This window comes from Molossus molossus, unplaced genomic scaffold (assembly GCF_014108415.1).
Source record: "Molossus molossus isolate mMolMol1 unplaced genomic scaffold, mMolMol1.p scaffold_m16_p_2, whole genome shotgun sequence".
NCBI classification, from domain to species: Eukaryota; Metazoa; Chordata; class Mammalia; order Chiroptera; family Molossidae; genus Molossus; species Molossus molossus.
The window spans coordinates 34,994,730-35,018,514 of NW_023425355.1; the positions used below are offsets into that span (position 1 = coordinate 34,994,730).

Consider the following 23,785-nt stretch of genomic DNA (forward strand, 5'->3'; position numbering starts at 1 on the left):
AGAAGTTTTGGATAAAATCTTAGAAATAAATTTGAGGTTGCAATAACAATAATGACAACAGTAGAATATGGCAAAAGTTCCCATTTCAGATTGCTACCCCTTACTGATCACCGAATTAAGGCCCCTCAAATTTCAACTTTGCCAGTTTTTTCATAGTCTACCTTTAAATAGAAAATTTTAGTTGTTTGCCTAGCATATTCTATCTACCTCCTAAGTTTTCCAGTCTTAGAAGCACATTCAAATGATAAGGTTGAGTCCCCTCATAATAGGGTGACCAGCCATCCCAGTTTCCCTGGGACTGTCCCAGTTTAAACATTGACAGTCTTGTATCCCCAAAAGGTATGGTTGCTCACCCTATCTAATATGGACATTTAAAACATTTGGTTAGTTTCTCAGCTAATATTTACCTCTGCTTAACAATTTTTTTCTTTTTTAAAAAAAATTTTTTCTTTATTGATTTTAGAGAGAGAGGAAGGGAGAGGGAGAGATAGAAACATCGATGAGAACACCAATTAGCTACCTCCTGCATGCACCCCACTGGGGATCGGGTCCACAACCTGGGCATGTGCCCTGACCGGGAATCAAACTGGCGACCTCTTGGTGCGTGGGTTGACGCTCAAACACTGAGCCACACTGGCTGGGCCAATGTTTTGTTTTGTTTTTAATCTTCACCTGAGGGCATTTTTGCATTTATCTTTAGATAGAGTGGGAGGGAGAGAGGGAGGAAGAGAGAGAGAGAGAGAAACATGGACAAAAGAGAGACACAAATACTGATTGCCATCCACACGACCCCAACCAGGGCAAGGGGCAAACTGCAACCGAGGTTCGTGCCCTTAGCAGGAACCGAATCCGGGTCTCTCTGGTCCGTGGGCTGACACTCTAACTGCTGAGCCAAACCGGCCAGGGGCAATTTTTTTTTCTTAATAGACAATTATTTAGTGTCTAACTGATCTTAGATGAAGTTTTGCTCTGCTCTTCATTGAGACATTGACCAATATAATTAATTTTCCCAACCTCAATTTCCCTAATTATAAAATGAAGAAGGGTGATAACAGTACCCATTTTGTGGGTTTGTATTAATATTAGATGAGATTAGGCAGATATAATGCTTAGTGCAAACTGTAAATGCTCAATAAATGTTAACTATTAATCTATTATAGTTATTAGTTACCTCACACAAGGTTGAAAGGATGGTGTTTAAAACATACCTCCCAATAGTTTAGAGAAACTATTTACATACCAACAAGTCACATGCCTATTACCACTGAGTTGTGTATATACACACAGCATTGTCCATCAGGACTTCTCCCAGATTATTAGAGCTACACATGTAGTTCAAACAACAAAAATATCACATTTAAACCTCAATAAGGATTTTCCAAGACTATGTTAAAGTTGCTTTTTTTTTTTCTTTTTACATTTTACAATTGTTACGCCAACTATTAAGCAATCATCTAACCAAAATCACCTTTATTGCATAATGGCTGTATAACGAGAAACCCAGGGAACAGTGAGTGAGTGTAAAACACAACACTACCCTCAAATTGCTTACGCTCTTGTGTTTCAAGGACACCAAGACCTGGGGGCAAGGGACAGGTCAAAGCAGAGGAACCAGATAGAAATCAAGAATGTGTTCCACCCTTCCCTCCCAAGAATATAGGAGTCCTTCCAGCAGGGAAATGGGCTGCAGGAGGAGGGGTGGGGAGAGTCTCTTTTCCAGGAGAAGAGGTAGCCTTGAAAGTAGATAAATTAAAGGAAAAAAAAAGACACTCCAACAGGAACTTGAAATATCAAATCATTAAATAAAAAATAAGTAAAACTGGTGGCTTAAGTATAAAGATAGAAACCCAGGGAATAAATGAAGCAAGAAAGAAGACTTTCACTCAGGAGAAGTCTGCCCAGCTCAGATACTAGAAAAGCCCCATGATCAGCAATAATGATCTCTTACTTTTGCTAATGAACATGTCATTCTAGGTAAAACCTAAAGCAAATTCAGAATATTCAACCTCTAAGGTTCAATATGTAAGAACACTTTGTCCTGCTAGAACTACAAGGCCATTACTACAGGATCCTGTCACAGCCCCCAGCCTTATAGAAAGGTGTAGCTGTTTAGGACACTGAGTTACTTTGATTCCAGGAGGCAAGGTGCTCAGGTCTACATTCCAGACAATTGGCCCTGCTCCCTCCATCAATGCCCTCAGGGCCCCTGCGCCCCTACCCTTTATCATTTCTATGCTTTGTCAAGAAACAAATGCCAATAAACAGGTGTCAATAGACTAGGCGACAAAAGGAGGTCTTTCTGTTCAAGAAACCAGACAAACAGAAAGCCTCTCAAGGTGTGGCACAAGTGAACACTTTGATCTCAGCCTCTCAGCCTCACACCTCACTCACCTAGATCCAACCCTCCTAGGCCCCAAGCCTAGTAACCTAGCTGAGGATGTGTCTGTCCCCTCTTACACATCATCCAGGCCATTTTGGGGCAGTTTCTCTCCCAGTTGAAAGAGTGCAAATATGACAGGAGCTCTTTCCAGGTGTCTCCGCTCTCCCTCCCTCTCCCCCTCCACCACTCTCCCACCAAGCCCAGCTGGATTGTTAGAGGAGCCTGTTAGAGCTTTTGCTCAGCAGGGTTGCAGCACCTATGGTCTGAATACACTTGTAGTAATATTTCACCAGAAATGAAGATTCCCTAGAAACCCGTTAGAAACCAACTAGTTTTGAGACAATTAAATAAATCAATGCCTATAATGAAATAATAGATGAGGAAGGGCTTTGATGGTGTGGAAAATGCCTGAGAAATGCAACTTGTTATGACAATGCTAACATGTCAGCAGCTCTGCTTGTCCCCTCCTGGAACTTCTGGGGTTGTGGAGGTAAACCTGGTCTGAACATGTAGTGAGGGTTGTTTCTGCCTATCTCAATTGCTTTTAAAATTTCCTTTTTGTGTCTCACTGAAAAGTTATCCAATTATTCAAATATTCTGTGGTGTTCACAATTTCTTATTACCTTGTCTGAGCACATCACCTGCCTATGACCTGGAGTTCAGAACCAGACAGAACCTTAAAGACCAGAGAAGTCAGATGACTTGCTCAGGTTCACACAGTGAGGCAGAACTATAACTTGTACTACATACAACTCGGGTCTCCCACCCTGGGGTTCTCTTTCATGCATATAACCTGCGTCATTGAAAAAAAATAAAATCTACCCCCCCACACACACATCTGTGCCCTGTTATGACAGCTCCAAGAATACCAAACCCACTGTGGCTGGGTTTCCTGAAGTTGCTTCCCTTGCTTCAAAATTGCCTCAGTTGTCCCCCCAAGACTGGCTCTTACCAGAGTTTCTCAGACTAGAGAACTACAGACACTTTGGAACTTCCCATTGTGTTCTCCCCTCCCTTTTCTCTTCCTTGCCCTTCAGCAGGATTTCTAGAAAGTCTGACCCTCACCCTCCACACTGAAACAAACAGCTGTGATGACATGGATACATCCACTGTCCCATCCTAGGGTGCTCTCTGGGGCTGCTTTTAGCCATCATTGGAAATTGTAGGCTATTATCCATGGAGGAAGTTGGAGTACCCCATCCAGAGTCTCAAGAAGTTCTCAAGGGTCTCTAATTTTTCTTATTCCCCACCTGCCCCACATCAGCAGCCTCTTAATTTGTCTTGACATTTTCTCTGCCCTCATTGTCCGTCAGGGCCACTCAGTATTTTCAAAGCCCTGGCAATTTCAATCTGAGTTCGAATATTTAGAAATGGGATTTTCTGAAGGGTGGAACTCAGATCCCAAGAGCATCCCACAGCAGAATCTCCAAAGTGGTGGTGGAAATTATGCACTGGAGGAGGGGCTGCTTCCAGCTACCTCCAAACCATCTAGGGCTCTGGCCACTTTCTAGGCTCCATCACCTCCCTAGGAAAGCCTCTGCAGGCACACTTCAAAATATAGTTCCCACCTGCCAGGAGTCCCCTCAACCCCACAGGACTCCAGGTAGCCTTTGGGTCGCTCACAGCAGCCTTAGAGCCCGATCTCCTCAGTGTCCCTCGTGAACTTCCTGGTAGCCCCATTTGTCCAGCAGAAGCTGGAGTGATCCAGGACGCATGCCAACCCGTATGCCCAGGCACCCACCTGTGGAAGAAGAGCAGGATGGAGAGCATGGTCTGGTCGATGTTGCGGTTGCAGATGCCCTCGTTCAGCAGGTAGCAGGGGTCCCGCAGCACAGGCTCTAGCGAATCCTGCCGCATTATGCTGTTGAGCTTGTCGGTGTTGAGGTTCTCAAAGATCAGCTTCTCCTGCAGCTGCCGAAAGTTGCTCACAGTGGGGCTGCCTGGGCTCTTGTTCTCTCCGCTACTGTCTCCCTGGAGCCCGCTCCGGTGGGCCAGGTCCAGGCAGCAGTTGCAGCAGTCGAGACCGACAGGTGAGCGGCAGTCGGTCTTGGGCTGGGCCATCTTCTCAGGCTCAGAAGCCGCCTGGCCTTCCAGGTCCGGGGCGGCTGGCAGGTGCGCGTCCGCTGGGTTCGACTGAGGAGACTCCAGGGTGTCTGGAAAAGGCAAGCTGCTAAGAGAAGAGTTGGAAATTAGCGCCTCTAGCTAACCACCCTGGGATCGGCCCCCTTCTGGCTGTGCTGCTCCGGGTGCGAATAGAAACAGCTGGACAAACAGCTCTGAGCGGATCCTTGGGGCTCACTTCCTTTTCTTCCTCCTCCTCCTCCCCCCCCCCCCCCCCGCTAGAGGCCCGGCCACCCCCCGAGGTGCCACACGCTTCCCCAGCGCCTTTCCAACTTTCCCAAGTGTGAGCGGGACTCGGAGTGGACCTGTGGCAGCAGGAAGGGCGGGCAGCAGCGCAGGGGAGAGCTGGGGCGCGCCCTCGTTTTCTCCTTTGCTCCCTCCCTTCTCGTCTCGCTAGTTCGCCCGCTCTTGAGTTCCCCAGGGTTGTGCCGGCTGAACGGTGGCAGGAGCCCAGAGCGAGTGAGTGAGCGAACGAGCCGTACGCCCAGGAGCCCGCACAGGGCCGAGGCAGCCTGTAAATTACCCCCGGGGGGCCAGCAGAGCTTCCCTGGCGGGCGCCGGCCCTAAGCCGGCTCGGTCCTGCCCCCAAACCCCCGCCCCGCCCCACCGCACCCAGGCGCCCTCGCACCACACCGCGGCTCGCACCCTTGCCCGCTCAGTCGTGCCGGGCGACTCGGCTCAGGCTCTCTCGCCCCTCATGGCACATCCTCCGCCAGAAATCTATGACCGGGCTTGGGGTTCCGCACCACCCGGCTCTCAAGCTCGGCGGGAGGGCAAATATTCCTGATCCCACCGCGGACGGGTCCCCCTACAGGAGAGACGCCGTCCTCTCGAGCCCTTCTTGTTAGTCTTACTTCGCCGCGCTCCACAAGCCTCTTTGGGGAGGGCGGGGGGGGGGGGGGGCGGTGCAAAGAGAAACGGTTGCTCCTACAGAGAACCTGAGCGTGAGCCTGCCGGACACACTTCAGGAGTACCAAATAAATGCCTTGAACAAAACACACGGAAACACGGTCGAACTCCCCTCGTTTCTGTCCCTTTCTTTTCACTTCACTTATCTTCCCCTCTCCCCCCCCCCCCCCCCCGCAACTTGCTGTCTCCTCTCTTCCCTGAACCCCACCGGAGGAGTTTTCTGTCCTGGCTTCCGGGAATGCAAGCTCCCGGGCTGGCTCTCCGATGCCGGCCTCTTCTCCTTCACTTTTCTCTCTTCCCAGTTTGCCACTCTCCCCAGACCCACTTCAGTCTCTCTGCGATTTTTCTCCCATTTTTCCTTTCTTTCTTTTCCTCTTTCTTTACCAATTTCTGCCTTTTTCCTTTCTTTCATGCCCCCTTTCTTTACTCATTTCTTTTTCTCCTTTTCTGTATTTCCTCATTTACCCCTTCTTGCCCTGGTTCTTCTTTTTCTCTCCTTGACTCCTTTCTTCCTCCTTCTTTCCCCTCATTTTACTTTCCGTTCCCTTTCCTCACTTCAGCTCACCCCATCTTTCACTTCAATTATGTCCTTTTCTCTTCACTTCACTTTTCTTTCCCTGTTTTTCAAATTTGCTCTCCCCCTTATTTCCTCCATCTGCCACCTGAGGTGATCTTTGCCCTTACCCCTTCAAGATAGGTGGTGATTGGCTATTCATGAGCACAGGAGTGTCCTCAAACTGCCAGCTGAGGGATTCTTGGCTCTGACGAGAAGGTTACTCCGGAGCGTCTGACGTAAGGTGAAAGGGCAGATTTGTGGAGAGCAAGGCAGGTTGGTGACCGGGTCATACCCCAGCTTTGTGAGATGTAGGGAGGTCTACTATGGTAGACTTCCAGGACTTGGAGACTTGGAATACTTTGACTGTATAGGATTAAATAATTGTTGGTTCCTAGAAAAATCAAAATATTTATGATGTTCATTTTTCACATAAAATTCTAATGGATTTCATTTTCAGTCAGCAGTCCTCACCCCCTTTCAGCTCGCTTCATTCACAGGTCCACAGCCCTTGCAATAGAGCAGTGTATACTGCCATCTTGTGTTTAAACACTGAACATTTTCTGACTCGGACCCAGAGTTAGATATTTGGATGAAGCCCGAGGTGCCTCCTAGCGGAATCCACACTGCATTGGTTCTGAGAACAGGAGGGAAGGGAAGACAAACGCCTTACACTAAGAGGGCCAATGGTATACCTGGACACCAATCAGGGCAGAGCCATCCTCTTTCTAGTGGAGCTACACTTTCCTGAGTCCCTGTAGATTGGAATCTCATAGGTTTGAAATTCCCTCCATGTGCCACAAGCATCAGCCCTGTGATTACGAGCAAAGGGCAGCCAACAAAGTCCTGTTCCCAACTGGTCTTATATGGAATCTAGAAGGCCCTGTGGGTATTATATATCCCCAGTTTCCTGAAATACAGGGAGGACAGTATTCCCAGCTGTAGAGACCAGAAAACCAGAAACAAGCTGTACCCCTGGCTCTTGACAGGATCCCACTATCAGAGGTGAAAGAGGCATTTGGAGTTTATAGTCCAGATCAGCAGAGCTAAAAGTATATAGTACCAGTGTTCTCACAGACTGCTGAGGATTCTTTGGTTTGATCTCTTAAGAGCCAATTCTTTAGATGTGTTGAATTCCCTTTTCTCCTTTTCAGTCTTTTCTTTTTTACTGATACATTAATTTTCCCTTTTCTTCTTCATTGTCTTTTAAAAAAACTATTATTGGATAAAAGCCAGAGAAAGTAGTAGAACATAAAATTTCATGTGTATTGTGTAGACTTATAGCCCACCAAATTGTTTTTAATGACAGTTTTTATGAAATTCCCTCTTGTTTATAATATTTTATGTTAAACTTTATAACAAAATATATTAGCTCCATATATTTTATTTAAGTTGGGTTTTAAGAACTGCTAGGACCTTTTGCTTTTATATTTGCCTTAGGTCTCTTATCTTGATGCATAACCTTGGGATGAGGCCCTGGTAGAAGTATTTTCTTCTTGGCATTTGGCACCATTAAATTCAAGATTTTTGTCCCCTTGACATTTTTCTTGTAGTCCTTGCTATCAAATAGTATTGTTAACAATTCAGTACAACTGTGCATACTATGTCCAACTATTTGTATACAAAGGTGTGTGAGATGATACTTTTATCAGGTTTCTTAATCTAAGGTGAGAACCACTGTATTTTCCCCTCATAGAGATTAATAAATGATTACTATTTTAATAATTAAAAAATAGTAGTAGCAATAGTATAAGGTCCTGGGAATCAAGAGTCTCTAGTTTTATGATCTTTAGATACTAATTTATTTTACTATCATTTGGTTTTCCATCCTCCTATTACAACTTAGATTTACTGTATTCAGCAGTAACACATTTTTCTCTTGCTTAAATTCAAATACATCCCCCTGTGGAATGATTCCAATTAAAATTGTCAACAGCAGTTACTTCGAAGGAGGGTGTGGGGGAAAGAAGTGAAGGAGAGGGACTTTTCTAGTTTTTTAAAAAAATATTTTGTATTGCTCTGGCTGGCTTGGCTCAGCAGTTAGATCATCTACCCACGGACCAAAGAATCTCAGGTTCGATTCTGGTCTAGGGTGCGTACCTCAGTTATGGTTGGGTCCTGGGCCCTGGTTGGGGTCATGTGGGAGGCAACCAATCAATGTGTCTCTCACATTGATGTCTCTCTCTCTCTCTCTCTTTTTGTCTCTCTCCCTCCTTCTCTCCCACTCTGTCTGAAGATAAAATAGAAAAAGATAGAAAAAGTACCCTTGGGTGAGGATTTAAAAATATATTTTGTATTGATTTTTTGAGAGAGAGAGAGAGAGAGAGAGAGAGAGAGAAAAGGCAGTGATGTGATAGCAAAACATCAATTCGCTGCCTCCTGCACATTCCCGACCAGGGATCAAGCTCAAAACCCAGTCATGTGCCCTGACTAGGAATCGAACCAGCAAACTTTCAGTGCACAAGATGATGTCCAACCAACTGAGCCACATCAACCAGAGCAGGACTTTCTAGTTTCATCATTTGCCAAAAAATTGGTATGTTTTGCTTATATAAATTATTTTATCATAAAGTAATACAAGATTATTTTAGAAAATTGCTAATGCAAGATGTTATTATTATCCTCTGAATTTTTAAGAGTCTTTATTCTAGGCCAAATACCTTATAATATTGATAACAATAGCTAACATGAATGAACCTTTATTATATGCAAGTTGCTATGCTAAGGGGCTTTACAACTGTTTAACATTTATTCTTCATAATAAGCTTATGACTTGACCCTGTTTTACAGCTTGTTTTACAGGTATTGAAGAAGCCTCAAAATGTACCCCCAATTTTGCCATTCAAGGGCAACTTTTATCTTAGCCTCTCTCTTTATAGAACTGTTTCATAGAGGTGATATATTATTGCATCCTAACTTCTACCGTATTTTCTCCTAGAGCTCATAGTCTGGTATATGAGTAAGTGTGTGTGTATGTATGTTATGAGATAAAAGTTGTGATAGAAGTACAGGGAAGTGATGGGAGGAATAAAGAGTAGGCATGCCTAACCCAGATTGGAAGGGTCTAGGAAGGCTTCCTGGAAGAGGCAATGCTTAAGCGGAGCCTTGAAAGACGAATTGGGAAAGCTGAACCCATTTTCTAGTGCCTAAGTCAGCATTCGTCTAATGAGATAGTGGACATGAAACACTTAGTGCCTAACAGATAGAAGAGACTCGATAAATTATAGATATCATTATTATTATTTGCCACTTTCAAACAAACTTGAATGACAACTTGTGTTTTTGCTATGAGGAATAAATATGATAATGCATGTAAGGTACTTAAGATATTGTCTGGCACATAATAAGTGCTCAGAAAATGGGGCAGTTAATAATGTTGTGGTTGGTGGTTTTATTATGTTTAGGTTCTACTGCATTGAAATGGAATATCCTGTGTCTGATTTTCTGGGTTGTCTGACTTTGCAGTTTGTCCTGTTACATTATTTCAGATATGATGTCTTCAAGCATGCTTTATGTTTGGAGCTTTTCCTTATAACAACCATTGGCCCAACTATCACTGACCATGTGGTATACTTAAGTTGTAGTCTCCAAAATTATATAGAAAATAGAGAAGCTAATGGCAGAAGAAATGAAGTAGAACTCTGGTATAGTATACGTGCGCCACAAGTATGCTCCTCAGCCCAACCTCATCTCCCCACAAGAACCATCAGAAACTCTTTCCCCACTAGCAACTGGTTGTCACTTTCCCCCCAGTTTCCCTAGCTAGTGCAACTCTATTATTGCAGAACTTTGTGGATATTTTAATGGGCATTTGTAAATGGTGGGTATCAGACATTGCTAGCTTCCTAACCTATTAACCTAGAATTCCCCTGGATATAATCAATCTTCTCACTAAAGACTTCAGTGAGAAGGCACAAAAGTCCTTGGCTCTTCCATTATCCTTTGTTACTAGCCTTGCATCCTTCTCCATCTTCAGGATCTAGTTTTCACCAGTCATCTCATTTTACCCAACATAGGAGTCTTCTTCTTTTTTGTAAGTAAATACTGTGTTGTGCCTTCCTGAAGCCTTGCTCTCCTCTGTAAAGAAGGAGGGTAAGGGCAGAGGGAAGCTGACTGAACCTGGGGGCTGGCTGTTAGGGTGTGAGGGTGAGGATGATTGGGAAGTGGGGATGCTACTTTTTGTCTTACTATCTGAGCTTTGAATTCAGCCAAACTGCAGACAGCAGGGCAGGAGGAAGGCAACCATCCTTGTAAGATCTTGATATTGTTTGTAGATCACAGGCTAATTAAGGGCCCCTTACCTAATAAAATAAAAAGCATGGTGTGTGTTATTGTTGCTGCTGGTTTTTATTATACTTCCCGAGGTATATCTACCTTCTTGTACTAACTTTCAAAATCTTAAAATTGAGCATTCAGATTGATCTATTTGCCCTAAATTCCACTTATTGGAGCATTCTTATTTACCTTTCCATCACCTCTGGAATTCTGGACTTGGCTTATCTATCCCTTTGTCACCACTCCAATATGTTGACATCAGGCAGCCTTCAACTCGTACACAGGGTGAAATCTCAAAGTTCATTCTGAAGTCAATTGTCTGGAAGGTAACAGGCATTTTTCCATAGGAGAAAAAAATGTCATAAATGGTTTTTATATTTCCAGGCCAGCCCAGAAAATATTGTTTTTGTTTGTTTATTTTGTTTTGTTTTTAGTTTTAATGTACTAGAACTGTGGTCCATTTGCAGTGAAAAAGTAGAAATCTTAAGAGTTCCACAAAAAATGAAAGATGGGCCAATGGAAAAAGAAATGCTTTAGCTTGACTACTGGCTGGCCCTGGAATCAAGGAAGCAGAATTAGATGAGGTAGATGGGGATTTCATGGAAGCTCTCAAGGGGACTTTTGTGGACTTTGGAAGTCTGGATAGGCTCATAACACTAGTTCTTTATCATTTCTAACTTTAGTTCAAAACTGATGGCTTTCATTAATAATAACTACTATATACTGAGCACTGTGTTTCAGGCACTGTGCCAGGCAGATGACATACCTGCTCCTAATTTCATCTTCACAACAGGATTGATGTAAATACTATAACGACCTTTATTTTATAGATGAGGATACTGAAGCTCAGGAAACTAATGAGTTTGATGAAGGTTACTCAGACAGCACAATTGGAAACCAAGTTAGTGGTTTCCTACTCCCCAGACCCTTGCTTTACAATATGTACCTGGCTACCCTTTCCTTTTCCTCATATGTGTATATCATGAGCACTTCTCTTAGGGCTATAAGCCATTATTAGAGTTGTTTGTTATTTCACAAAGGAAACAAAGATCAGAGAAATCAAGAGCAGCAGAGTGGGGGAGAAAAGGACGGAGAAACAAAATGTGTTTTGCTAGGCAAAAGTTCAACTAAGAAACCTGGTACAGCAGTGCTTCTCAACTGTACTGTGCATACAAATCACCAGAAAATGCTTGCTGAAATGCAGATTATTACTCAGCATGTCTGGGGAGGGGCCTGAGATTCTGCATTCCTAACAAGCTCCCAGGTTATGTTGCTCCTGTTGGTTCATGGGCAACATTTTGAATAACAAGGTCATATGGTGCAAATGATAAACAGACAAAAAAATTTAGGCATCATTAACACCTAATTAATCAGGATCAGCTTTTACGCTAAATAGTCACCAATTATTCTCTTTTCTTCTGTAGGCTGTCCCCATGCCATTGCCTCTGCTTTGGGTCTGCCTGTTTCAGCTTATGCTATGCTCAACTGCTCTTTTAAACATAAGTGTTAAAGACATATGAGCATCTTCTATCACTCTGAGTTCTAAGCAGACTCAGTGGTCTCAACAGCTGTTCTCAGCTCTCTCTTTCTATCACTAGGAACACCCTTGTGACATATAACACTGCTGTCTCAGCTCTTTTTAATTTCCTTTCTCAGAGCTACTGCCTTCATCCAGAGTAGGAAATAGCTTGGCTTTCTAAAGAGCCCAGATCATCATCATCCTCCTCCTCCTCCTCCTCCTCCTCCTCCTCCTCCTCCTCCTCCTCCTTCTTCTTCTTCTTCTTCTTCTTCTTCTTCTTTTTTTTTTTTCTGCATAGCTGAAATAATACCAAGTGTTAGTTTAAGGCAGCTATTGAAAAGGTTCTTTGCAGAGTCCTCCCGCCAATTTCAGAAGGCCAGTTAAATTTGTTTCCTGGAAGGTTATTTACTTTATCTTGCCACCTTCTTTTCTCCCTCCCCTTAAGATTTTGATTGTGATCGTTTTGAGCCATTCAAGTTTTCTTCTATTTTTAGATTCTCTGACTCATTCTTCCCTAATAACAAGAGTCAGGGAGGGCCTTCAATTCTAGCCAAGCTCTGCTTTTTAAAGTAGGAAATACTGTCTCACAGTGTCTACAAATCAACTTGATCTGTAGCCCACAATGACTCGATTGCTTTTCCATCTTCTCTCTTTCTGTGACCTTTCTAGCTCCCTTCATAGGTAAGTGTTCATCCAGCCTCCACTTGAATATGCTAGATAGGTTCACATTTCATCACTGGACAAATAAAAAACTGTGCTGAAAACCACTTGCAATCTTCTCTTTGTAACTTCTATCCATTAATCTAATTTTTACCAAATGGAGTAGAAATAACCCTTCAGATGTTTCACGACAGCTGTCATATCCTCCTTTAACCATCTCTTTGTTAGACCAAACATGTCCAGTTCCTAATCAGTACTTGGTAATCTCTTGACCCTTATCTAGATGCACTATAGCTTGTAAATGTTCACTTTAAAAATAGGTCCTTAGAAATGGGCATACTGCTCCATATGTGGTTTGACCAATGCTTAGTCCATTAAGACTGTTCCTTCCCAGGATCTTCTAATGCAACTGTATGATCATGTTGTCTTAAAGAGTAAGTCACTTATTCACATTCATCCGGAATGTACTTTGGGTCGGATACCTAATATCTACTAAGCAACCTCTCCAAAGGTTTAATGGTAGAGGTTCTCTGTTCTCTTTTACCCCATGGGACCAGGAGATGATACAGCTGCCGTCTTCCATTACTTCCTACTGTTATCTACTGCCCTCCAGGTCTCTCATTTATTGAGGACCTCAGCACCTCACTTATAGACCTCAGCACCTCACTTATAGTCTCCCCAACTCTGTCAACCATCCTGAGTGACTTTAATGTCTTTGTAAATGACCCATTTACAAGCTTCATCTTTTTAGTCATTTTCACCTCCACTCCACTTCACCAATCTATTCCCATAATCCACTTTATTCTCAGCAGATGATCTCACCTCTTATTTCATTATGCAAATCTAGGCCATCAGATGCTAACTTTCATTTTCCTGCCCTCACCCCACCCTGACATAGAGCTGAGTCCCTACATGCCCTAACCTCCCCCCCCTTTTTTTTGAGAGGAAAACACACTTTAATGATCTTGCACAAGTAAGCACAACTTCTCCTGTTCAAGGTTAATTCATGTAGTTAAGCTTTAGAACCCATTGTATCCCACCACCTTGAGGACATTTCTTCATTGGTTATTCCCTCTCTTATCTGTATCTTCAACCACTCTCATTTAATATGCTCAACTTTGTCCCATTAAAAAAAAAAAAGAAATGAACAGAACTCTCCTGACTCTGTCCCCAACTGCTGCTTACCTTATTTGTTTTCTTCTATTATCAAGAAAGTTCTTCAAAAGAGTAATTTATAGTCACTGTCTCCATTTCCTCATCCCCCCCCCACCATTCAAAACTAAGCCTCGCCCTACCCCCAGTCTGGCTTTTCTGACCCCAGAACACCACTGTTACTGCTCTTGTTAAGGAAGCCAATGACATCCTGACTGCCAATCCAACTAACAAATTTAAGTCTTTATTTTACTGGACCGTTCTCTACTGCATTTAACATAATTGATTATTGTTACTCTACTTCTGCTTTCATTCCTCTCTTGAAAGTGCCTACTCCTTGGCTTTGGGGATGCTGCTTCTCTTCTGATTCTCCTCCTCCCTCTCTGGTTACTCTTTATTATATTCCTTTGTGGATTTTCCTCTGACACTCCTTAAATGCTGGTCTTTCCCAGGATTTTTCTTATTCTATGTGTTTCTCCTAAATCATCTTATTGATTTACATGGTTTTATCTACTGTGCTGTTGATTCCCTAATCTATATCTATATCCTCAGACCTCTCCTGTGAGCTCCAAACCTGAAACTCAATTGCAACTAAACATGTGGGAGGTGGTATGTCTCACAGGTACTTCAAAAACAATCTCAGTACATCATAAATACACCTATGTTATTCAAATCTGCCACTCCTCCTCTATCCACCTCAAAATCTCCATTTTGGTGACTCAGACCTCTATCCACACAGTTGCCCAGGCCTGAAACTTGGGAGTCATCCTAGACTCGTTGTTCACCCAGTCACCCAAACCTGTTAAGTCTGTCTTCTTAATATCAATCTGATATGTTTTTTCTTTATGTTACTATGATACATTTGTCCAGACTCTTCATTATTTTTTTTTCACTACTTAAATAGCTTCTCAAGTGGTCTCTCTGCCTCTAGGCCTACTCCGCTTTTATCTGTTCTCCGCATTCATGCTAGAATTTTTCTGTGATGCAAATCAGATCACATCACTCTTATGCTTCAAGCCCTATCTCCCCGCTGCTGACTGGTAGAGTCCAAGCTGCTCCACATGCTTTACAAGGGCTTTCATAACCTGGCCCTATTTACCTTTCCAGTCTTATCTCCTATTATCTTTTCCTCATCCTCTTGTCTAAACATTATCAAACTGAACACACCCCATCATTCCTTTGTACACAATGTCCTCTCTGCCTAGAGTGACCCCTTGTCTTCCAACCAAATCCTTATTCAACTTTCAAAATCAGACTTGGAATAGGCATTGAAATCAGTATAGTTAAGCACTTTGCCCGGGGTCTCATTGCAAGTGAGTGTTAAAGCTGAGATTTGAACTGAGGTTTCTGACGTCATAATTCATGATTGATTCCTAACACTACATATACTGATTAAAAAGGGCCTCTCCATTGTTTGACTACCAGGCAAGGGATACTCCAGGGTTGGCTTGAACCCCTTAGTGTCTAGTGCCCATTGTACTTTGAGGCAGCCCTTTCAGTTTTGGACTGCAGTGACCAGTTTAAAAGCTCTTGTTTGTAGTAAGCTAAATTATAAAGGAGCCGAACAAGACACAGCTAAGAATAGAACCTTTTGGCTCACTGCTAGAATGTTCCTTCTAGTCTGACACCATACCATTTGTTTATTCAACTAGTTAGTTACAAACTCATCTCAACAAACAGCTGAAGCATCCAGCCTATATTTTGTCATCTCTTCTACAAGGAAATTATGGGGAACTTTGTCCAATGCCTGGATGAAATGAAGTCCTCTATAACTATCACATTCTCTGATCTGCCAATCTAGTAACTAGATTTTTTAAAAAAGGAAATGAAGTCTGGGAGGGATATTTATTTTTTAATGGAGCAATTTGTCAATGATTCAAAGTAATGAGTTTTCAGTGGCAGACTTTCAGACATCATTGACAGGCTGCCAAGAAGATGATTTTGAGGCACTGGGCTTCCCACTGCTCTTCAAATGACATCTAAATGGGCAAGGGCCCCCATTTTCATTGCTATAAATTGTACAACACTGTTGTTTGTACCTGGTTTTATTCAGGCTTCCATTTCAGTTTTCGATGCTTTTATTTTTCTTTGACTACATTCTGCCCCTGCACATGTTTTCTCTGTCTGGTTCATCCCCTGAACTTCTACATCTTCCCCCAACACACACAGACACACAGACACAGACACACACACACACACACACACACACACACACACACACACACACACACACAGTTTGCAGCCCCTCCTCTGGAAGTCTTCTCTGATGTCCCCAAGCTGAGTAATTGCTTCTCCTCCTGTAGGATGTAGTAAAAACTGCACACAGTGTCCATCATGAAGTAGATTCCCAGAAAATGTTAGTTCCCTTCTTCCTTTCCTCCATGTATATTTCTAAAATAGTATTGATCACACCATATTGTGTCTTTTGTTTGCTTGTCTGACTTCATCACCAATTCTGAACTGATGTATTTATTCATTTAGCAGGTATTTATTGGATGTTTAATATATGCACAAGTAATTGTTAATACGAAGTCTGGGGATACAATGATTTCTGAAAATTTTACTTTCATTGTGTCTTTTTCATTGACATATTCATAGCACCTAGTATAGTACCTGGCAAATAAAAAGTGCTCATTAAATGTTTGTTAAGAGAAGTCTCCAAATGTAGTCTTTGGACAACTTGCATCTGGATCACTGAGGGGTGCAGGTTAAATTTTAAATGTAAGTTCTTGAGTCTTGCTCTAGATCTACTGAGTCAGAATCTCTCTCTCTTTTTTTCTTTATTGATTTTAGAGAGAGATAGAAACATTGATGAGAGAGAACATCGATTGGCTGCCTCCTGCATGCCCCCCACTGGGGACTGGGCCCACAACCTGGGCATGTGTCCCGACCAGGAATCGAATTGACGACCTCTTGGTGCATGGGTCAACACTCAACCACTGAGCCACACCAACTGGACTGAGTCAAAATCTCTTAAGGGTGGTCTGCAAGAATCTACATTTTTTTCTAGTTCTGTAGGTTTTTCTTTCACACTAAATTTTGCCAATCATTACAAAATAGGAGAGATGTGTGTGTGTGGGGGTGTTACTAATGCCAATTGTTGAAAAGTGTAGCTAAAGCCAATTGAATCATTTTTAATGCCTCTGACCACAGTAGGAAAATTTAGTAAAGACAGAAAAGGGCATTAGTTAAAATTCTCTGGGAAAGTTTTTTAAAAACAGGCTTGGAATACTCAAATAATTAAATAACAGTTATTCTAAAGTCTAATAAGACAAGTGGAATTATTGCAAATAAAATCTAATCTTAATTTAGGTCAATTTTACGATGCCAGAGACTTTCAATTTTTATAGAGCTATTTGTATACTGGATAGTACATATATATATATATATATATATATATATATATATATATATATAATATGATTTTCATAGTATACACTTGAATCACAAATTTATTATTTTAATTTATGAGAGAGTATATTGCAACTGTATTTGCATTTTAACCCTGCTTATATATGTGACTTATCTGATGTCTAGTCCTTGATCAGAAATGATAATAATTCTTATTATCCATGAAAATTTGATCAATTTTTACTATTTTATGCTATATTTTCCAACAGCATACTATTATTAAATATATTCTTTGGTAATAGATTAGGTATGTAAGATTTTAGTCAACCAAAGACAGCATCACTTCCCTTTTGGGAAAATTTGGCAAAGTTAGATTTTATGACCATGTTCTTGGGACCTGGAACTTTCCATTTGGGGTTTGCCTTGACATGATCCTCCTGGTCAAGAGCTGAGGTGTCTATGCATCTTGGCACAAATCTCTTAAGTATCCATGGGTCTGTATTTCTTCTTCCCTCCTTGTAACTTTACTTTTATTTTATTTTTTTAAATTTAGGGTTTTGTTGGTGTCACTGCTGCCAAGCTGCATCACAACCTGCTACCCTCACAGAGTCACTGAACACCATGTCCAAGGACCTGAAGATTCTGTGCAGGGACTCCTACCTGGAGCTGAGCAAAGACGGGGGCCAGCATTTCAGTGGGGATAACAAAGAGCATGAAAATTTACTGAAGAAAAGCTGCACGCTGTATGTGGGGAATCTTTCCATTTATACAACCGAGGAGCAACTATTTGAGCTCTTTAGTAGATGTGGTGATGTCAGGAATGTATTTATGGGCTTAGATAAATTAAAGAAAACAGCATGTGGTTTCTGTTTTGTAGAATACTACTACAGAGCTGATGCTGAAAATGCCATGCGGTTCCTAAATGGGACCGTCTTAGATGACCATATCATCCACACAGATTGGGATATGGGCTTTAGAGAGGGCAGACAGTATGAGTGTCGTGAAGATTTTGATGCTGGTAGAGAAGAAATTGAAGAAGAGGCTCAGGCCCATGACAAGAGAGAAACCCCTTACTAGAAAACCTGTAACTCTAGCCCCTCAAAAGGTATTTTAAAGAACAACCCCAGGTGAGCAAATACCTCATCATCTCACAAAAAGTTTAAATTACTTTATTTGCTGACCAGAAACTCATTTGATGTATTTTTCTCTCTGAAAAGTTAATAAATGGCATAAACACATTCTTTTATTCTTGTAATTTTGAAGTTGGCTGTCAGATTACCACTTTGACCATCAGGTCATCAAAAGTAAAATGTTATTCAGGAATAAATTAGCTATGTAAGAGCTGCGTCAACCAAAGCACAAATTCACTTTCAGAATGACATCAACTGGATTTTTTGACCATGTTCCCAGGACCCGAAAACTATCATTTTTACACCTGCATAAAATAAAGGCAAACAAACAAAAATTAAAAAACATATATATCAAAAAATACAAACACATTATTTTAAAACATAAATTATTTCAGGAGAGTTTATTTTATTTTCTCAGGTTAAAATAAAATTTTATTATTTTTATTTTTTAAATTAATTAATTTTTTGTTGTTGAAAGCCTTACAGATGTCCCCCTATTTCCCCATTGACCCCCCTCCTTCCTGTTCCCATCCCCCTCCTGCCTTCCCCAGCCTAGCGTCCATGTGGATTGGTTGTGCATATATGCACATAAGTTAGTTGGTTTATCTCTTCCCACCCCTCCCACCCCCAATCCCTATAAGGTTTGTCAGTCGGTTCCCTACTTCCATGATTCTGTATCTCTTTTGTTTGACAGCTTATTTTGTTCATTATGTTCCACAAATAAGTGAAATCATGTGATATCTGTCTTTCTCTGACTGGCTTATTTCACTTAGCATAATACTCTCCAGGTTTCTTCATGTAGTCTCAAAGGGTAAGAGATCTCTCTTTCTTACAACTGCATAGTACTCCATTGTATAACTGTACCTCAGCTTTTTTACCCACTGATCTACTGATGGGCAATTGGGCTGTTTTCAGATCTTAGCTATTGCAAATAGTGCTGCTATGAACATAGGGGTGCATATATTCTTCCTGATTGGTCTTTCAGGCTTCTTAGGATATATTCCAAGAAGTGGGATCACTGGGTCAAATGGAGTTTCATTTTTAATTTTCTGAGGAAACGCCAGGTTGTTTTCCATAGTGGCTGCACCAGTCTGCATTCCCACCAGCAGTGAACTAGGGTAACCTTTTCTCCACATCCTCACCAGCATTTGCTGTGTGAGGATTTGTTGATGGCTGTCATTCTGGCAGGTGTGAAGTGATATCTCATAGTCATTTTAATTTGCATCTCTCTGATGATTAGGACCATTGAACATTTTTTCATATGTCTCCTGGCCTTTTGTATGTCCTGTTTGGAGAAGTGTCTATTCGGGTCCTCTGCCCATTTTTTAATTGGCTTGTTTGTCTTCCTTTTGTTGAGTTGTATGAGTACTCTATATATTTTTGGATATTAACTCCTTTTCTGATGCATTGTTGGCAAATATGTTCTCCCAGAGAGTGGGTTCCCTTTTCATTTTGATGCTGGTTTCATTTGCCATACAGACACTTGTAAGTTTGATGTAGTCCGACTTATTATTTTTTCCTTTGTTTTTCTTGCCCTAAGTGATGTATCAGTGAATATTCCACTACCTATGATGTCTGAGATTTTTTTGCCTACATTTTCTTCTAGGATTTTTATGGTTTCGTGGGTTACACTGAAGTATTTTATTCATTTTGAGATTGAGTTTGTTCTTGTGTATAGTGTAATTTGGTGGTCTAGTTTCATTCTTTTGCATATAGCTGTCCAATTTTCCAAGCACTATTTATGTATGTACGTATTTATTTATTTATTTTTGTTACAGATGTTTCTCATTTTCTCCCCATTGACACCCTCCTCCCCTTCCCCCCACCTTATTCTCAGCTTTGTTGTCTATGTTCATTGGTCATACATACATGCATGTAAGTTCCGTGGTTTATCTCTTCCCCTACAAACCCTGCCCTCTTCTGAGGCTTGTCAGCCTGTATCCCACCTCCATGTCTCTAGGTTAATTTTGTTCAGCAGTTTGTTTAGTTCATTATATTCCACAAATAAGTGAGATCATGTGATATTTCTCTGTCTCTGCTTTGCTTGTTTCACTTAGCATAGTACTCTCCAGGTCCTTCCATGTCATCTCAAAGGATAAGAGATCTTCCTTACAGATGCATAGTATTCCATTGTGCACACGTACCACAGCTTTTTAATCTACTCATCTACTGATGAACACTTGGGTTGTTTGCTTATCTTAGCTATTGTAAATAGTGCTGCTATGAACATAGGGGTACATATATTCTTTCTGTTTGGTGCTTCAGGTTTTTTAGGGTATATTTCTAGAAGTGGGATCACTGGGTCAAATGGAAGCTCAATTTTTAAATTTTTGAGGTAATACCATAGTGTTTTCCACTATGCACAGTGGCTGCACCAGTCTGCATTCCTACCAGCAGTGTACTAGAGTTCCCTTTTCTACACAGCCTCAAAACACTTGTTGTTTGATGATTTGTTGATGGTGGCCATTCTATCAGATGTGAGGTGATACCTCATAGTTGTTTTAATTTGCATCTCTCTGATGATTAGTGATGTTGAGCATTTATTCATATGTCTCTTGGCCATTTGTATGTCCTTTTTGGAGAGGTGTCTTTGGGTCCTCTGCTCATTTTTTAATTGGGTTCTTTGTCTTCCTTTTGTTGAGTTGTATGAGTACTCTATATATTTTGGAAATTAACCCCTTATCTGATGCATCATTGGTGATTATTCTGTCCCATATAGTGGGATCCCTTTCTATTTTGATGGTTGTTTCTTCTGCTGTGCAGAAGCTTTTTAGTTTGATGTAGTCCCATGTGTTTATTTTTTCCTTTGTTTCTGTTGCCTTAGGTGTATCAGTGAAAATTCTGCTGCGTATGATGTCTGAAATTTTGTTGCCTACATTTTCTTCTAGGATTTTTATGGATTCAAGAGTTACATTTAAGTCTTTTATCCATTTTGAGTTTATTCTTGTGTATGGTGTAAGTTGATGGTCTAGTTTCATTTTTTTGCATGTTGCTGTCCAATTTTCCCAATACAATTTATTGAAGAGACTGTCTTGACTCCACTGTATGTTCTTGCCACCTTTGTCAAATATTACCGAACATATTGTCTGGGGTCAATTTCTGGGTTCTCTATTCTGTTTCATTGATCTATCTGCCTGTTCTTGTGCCAGTACCAGGCTGTTTTGATTACAGTGGCTTTGTAGTATAACCTAAAATTTGATAATGTGATCCCTTCAACTTTTTTATTCTTTTTCAAGATTTTGTTGCTATTCAGGGTCTTATTTGATTCCATATAAACTTTTGGAGTGTTTGTTCTAGTTCTCTGAAATATGTTGTTGGTATTTTGATGGGGACTGCATTGAATCTATACATTACTTTGGGTAGTATGGACATTTTAATGATGTTAATTCATCCAATCCATGAACACGGTGTGTGCTTCCACTTTTTTATATCTTCCTCTATTTCTTTTTTCAATGACTTGTAGTTTTTTGTGAGTAGGTCCTTTATTTCTTTGGTTAAGTTTAATCCTAGGTATCTTAATTTTTTTGCTGCAATGGTAAATGGGATCTTTTTTTTAGTTTCTCATTCTGAAATTTCATCATTGGTGTATAAGAATGATGTCAATTTCTTGATGTTAATTTTGTATCCTGCTACTTTGCCAAATTCACTTATTAAGTTTAGTAGATTTATGATGGAGTCTGTAGGGTTTTCTATGTACAATATTATGTCATCTGCAAATAATCACAGTTTCACTTCCTCCTTTCCAATTTGGATTCCCTATATTGTTTCTTAATGTCTAATTGCTGTGGCTAAGACTTCCACTATGTTAAATAAGAGTGGTGCAAGTGGGCATCCCTATCTTGTTTCCGTTCTTAAGGGGAATGCTTTTAATTTTTGCCCATTGAGTATAATGTCGGCTGTAGGTTTTTCATATATGGCCTTTATTATGTTGATATATAATCTGTCCATTCACACATTGCTGAGCATTTTTATCAAAAATGGGTGCTGGATTTTGTTGAATGCTTTTTCAGCATCTATTGATATGATCATATGGTTTTTACCTTTTCTTTTGTTTATGTGGTGGATCACGTTTATTGATTTGCAAATATTGTGCCATCCTCGCATGCCTGGGATGAAACCCACTTGGTCACAATAAGTAATTTTTTGATGTATTGCTGGATTCTATTTGTTAATATTTTGTTAAGAATTTTGGCATCTGTGTTCATCAGGGATATTGGCCTTTAGTTTTCTTTCTTTATGGTGTCTTTATCTGGTTTTGGAATTAGGATTATTCTGGCCTCATAAAATGAGTTCAGAAGTGTTCTGTCTTCTTGGATTTTTTGGAATAGTTTGAGGAGAATGGGTATTAAATCTTCTTTGAATGTTCACTCATACTCCCCTGTGAAGCCATCTGGGCCTGGGTTTTTGTTTGTTGGGAGTTTCTTGATTACATCTTCAATTTCCTTTATTGTTATTGGTCTGTTCCAGTTTTCTATCTCTTCCTGTTCAGTTTTGGGAGGTTGTGTGTTTCCAGAAATTTGTCCATTTCTCCTAGACTGTCCAATTTATTGGCGTATAAGTGTTCATAGTATGTTTCAATGATTCTTTGTATTTCTTTGGTGTCAGTTGTTACTTCTCCTCTTTCATTTCTGATTTTGTTTATTTGGTTTCTCTCTTTTTATTTTTTTGGTGAGTCTGGCTAAAGATCCATCGATTTTGTTTATCTTTTCAAAGAACCAGCTTTTTGTTTCATTGATCTTTAAATTGTTTTTTTTAGTCTCTATGTCATTTATTTCTGCTCTGACCTTTACTATTTCCTTCCTCCTACTAACTCTGGATTTTTGTTTGTTTGTTTGTTTACTTGCTAGTTCTTTAAGTTGTAGGGTTAGAAAGTTAATTAGAAATTTTTCTTGCTTCTTGAGGTAGGCCTGTAGTGCTATGAACTTCCCTTTCAGGACTGCTTTCGCTGTATCCCATTGATTTTGTGTTGTTTGTGTTCATTTTCATTGGTTCCTAGGAAGTTTTGAATTTCTTTCTTGATCTCGTTAATAATACATTCATTGTTTTATAATGTGCTATTTAGCCTCCAAGTTTTTTAATGTTTTTGTGTGTTTTTATTGTAATTTAATTCTAGTTTCATACCACTGTGATCTGAGAAGACGCTTGATATGATTTCAATTTTCTTAAATTTGTAGAGACTTGCTTTGTGTCCTAACATGTGGTCTATCTTTGAGAATGACCCATGTGCACTTGAGAAGAATGTATATTCTTCAGCTTTGCGGTGAAATGTTCTGTAAATATCAGTTAAGTCCAACTGATCTAAATTGTCTGGTAAGGACTTTATGTCCTTGTTAAATTTTTGTCTAGAAGATCTATCCAGTGGTGTCAGTGGTGTGCTAAAGTTACCTACTATGATTGTGTTGCTATTGATCTCTCCCTTAAAGTCCTCCAGAAGTTTTTAAATATATTTTGGTGCTCCCGTATTTGGTGCATATATGTTTACCAGGGTTATACCCTCTTGTTGGATTGCTCTTTTTAATATTATGTAGTGACCTTCTCTGTCTCTTATTATGGCCCTTGTTTTGAAGTCTATCTTGTCAGATATGAGTATTGCTACACCAGCTTTTTTTTTCATTTTCATTTGCTTGGAAAATTTTTTTCCATTTCTTCACTTTCATTATGTGTGAGTCTTTTGTTGTGAGGTGGGTCTCTTGTAGGTGGCGTATATGTGGGTCGCATTTTCTTATCCAATCAGC

General features: G+C 40.7%; 2 protein-coding genes across 6 annotated transcripts in view; one reads left to right on the forward strand and one right to left on the reverse strand.

Annotated features, from left to right (window-relative positions):
• TSC22D3 (TSC22 domain family member 3) overlaps positions 1-6,110 on the reverse strand; it is a 63,367-nt gene extending 57,257 nt beyond the window's left edge. Inside the window, exons 1-2 of one of the 5 annotated variants that reach the window (XM_036271381.1) lie at positions 6,095-6,110; positions 4,122-4,550 (exon numbers count right to left, since the gene is read on the reverse strand). In XM_036271381.1, the coding sequence (XP_036127274.1) occupies positions 4,122-4,441 (320 nt within the window). In that variant the 5' untranslated portion in view covers positions 4,442-4,550; positions 6,095-6,110. Of the gene's footprint in view, positions 1-4,121; positions 4,551-4,806; positions 5,063-5,146; positions 5,351-6,094 lie in introns of those variants that run through there. The other 4 variants (XM_036271382.1, XM_036271383.1, XM_036271387.1 and 1 more) reach the window with 4 other exon arrangements.
• Positions 6,111-17,541: 11,431 nt separating this feature from the next.
• Positions 17,542-17,997, forward strand: NCBP2L (nuclear cap binding protein subunit 2 like). The gene has a single exon (XM_036271209.1). It carries the CDS (start codon positions 17,542-17,544, stop codon positions 17,995-17,997), a length of 456 nt encoding a protein of 151 aa, XP_036127102.1.
• Positions 17,998-23,785: the final 5,788 nt, after the last annotated feature.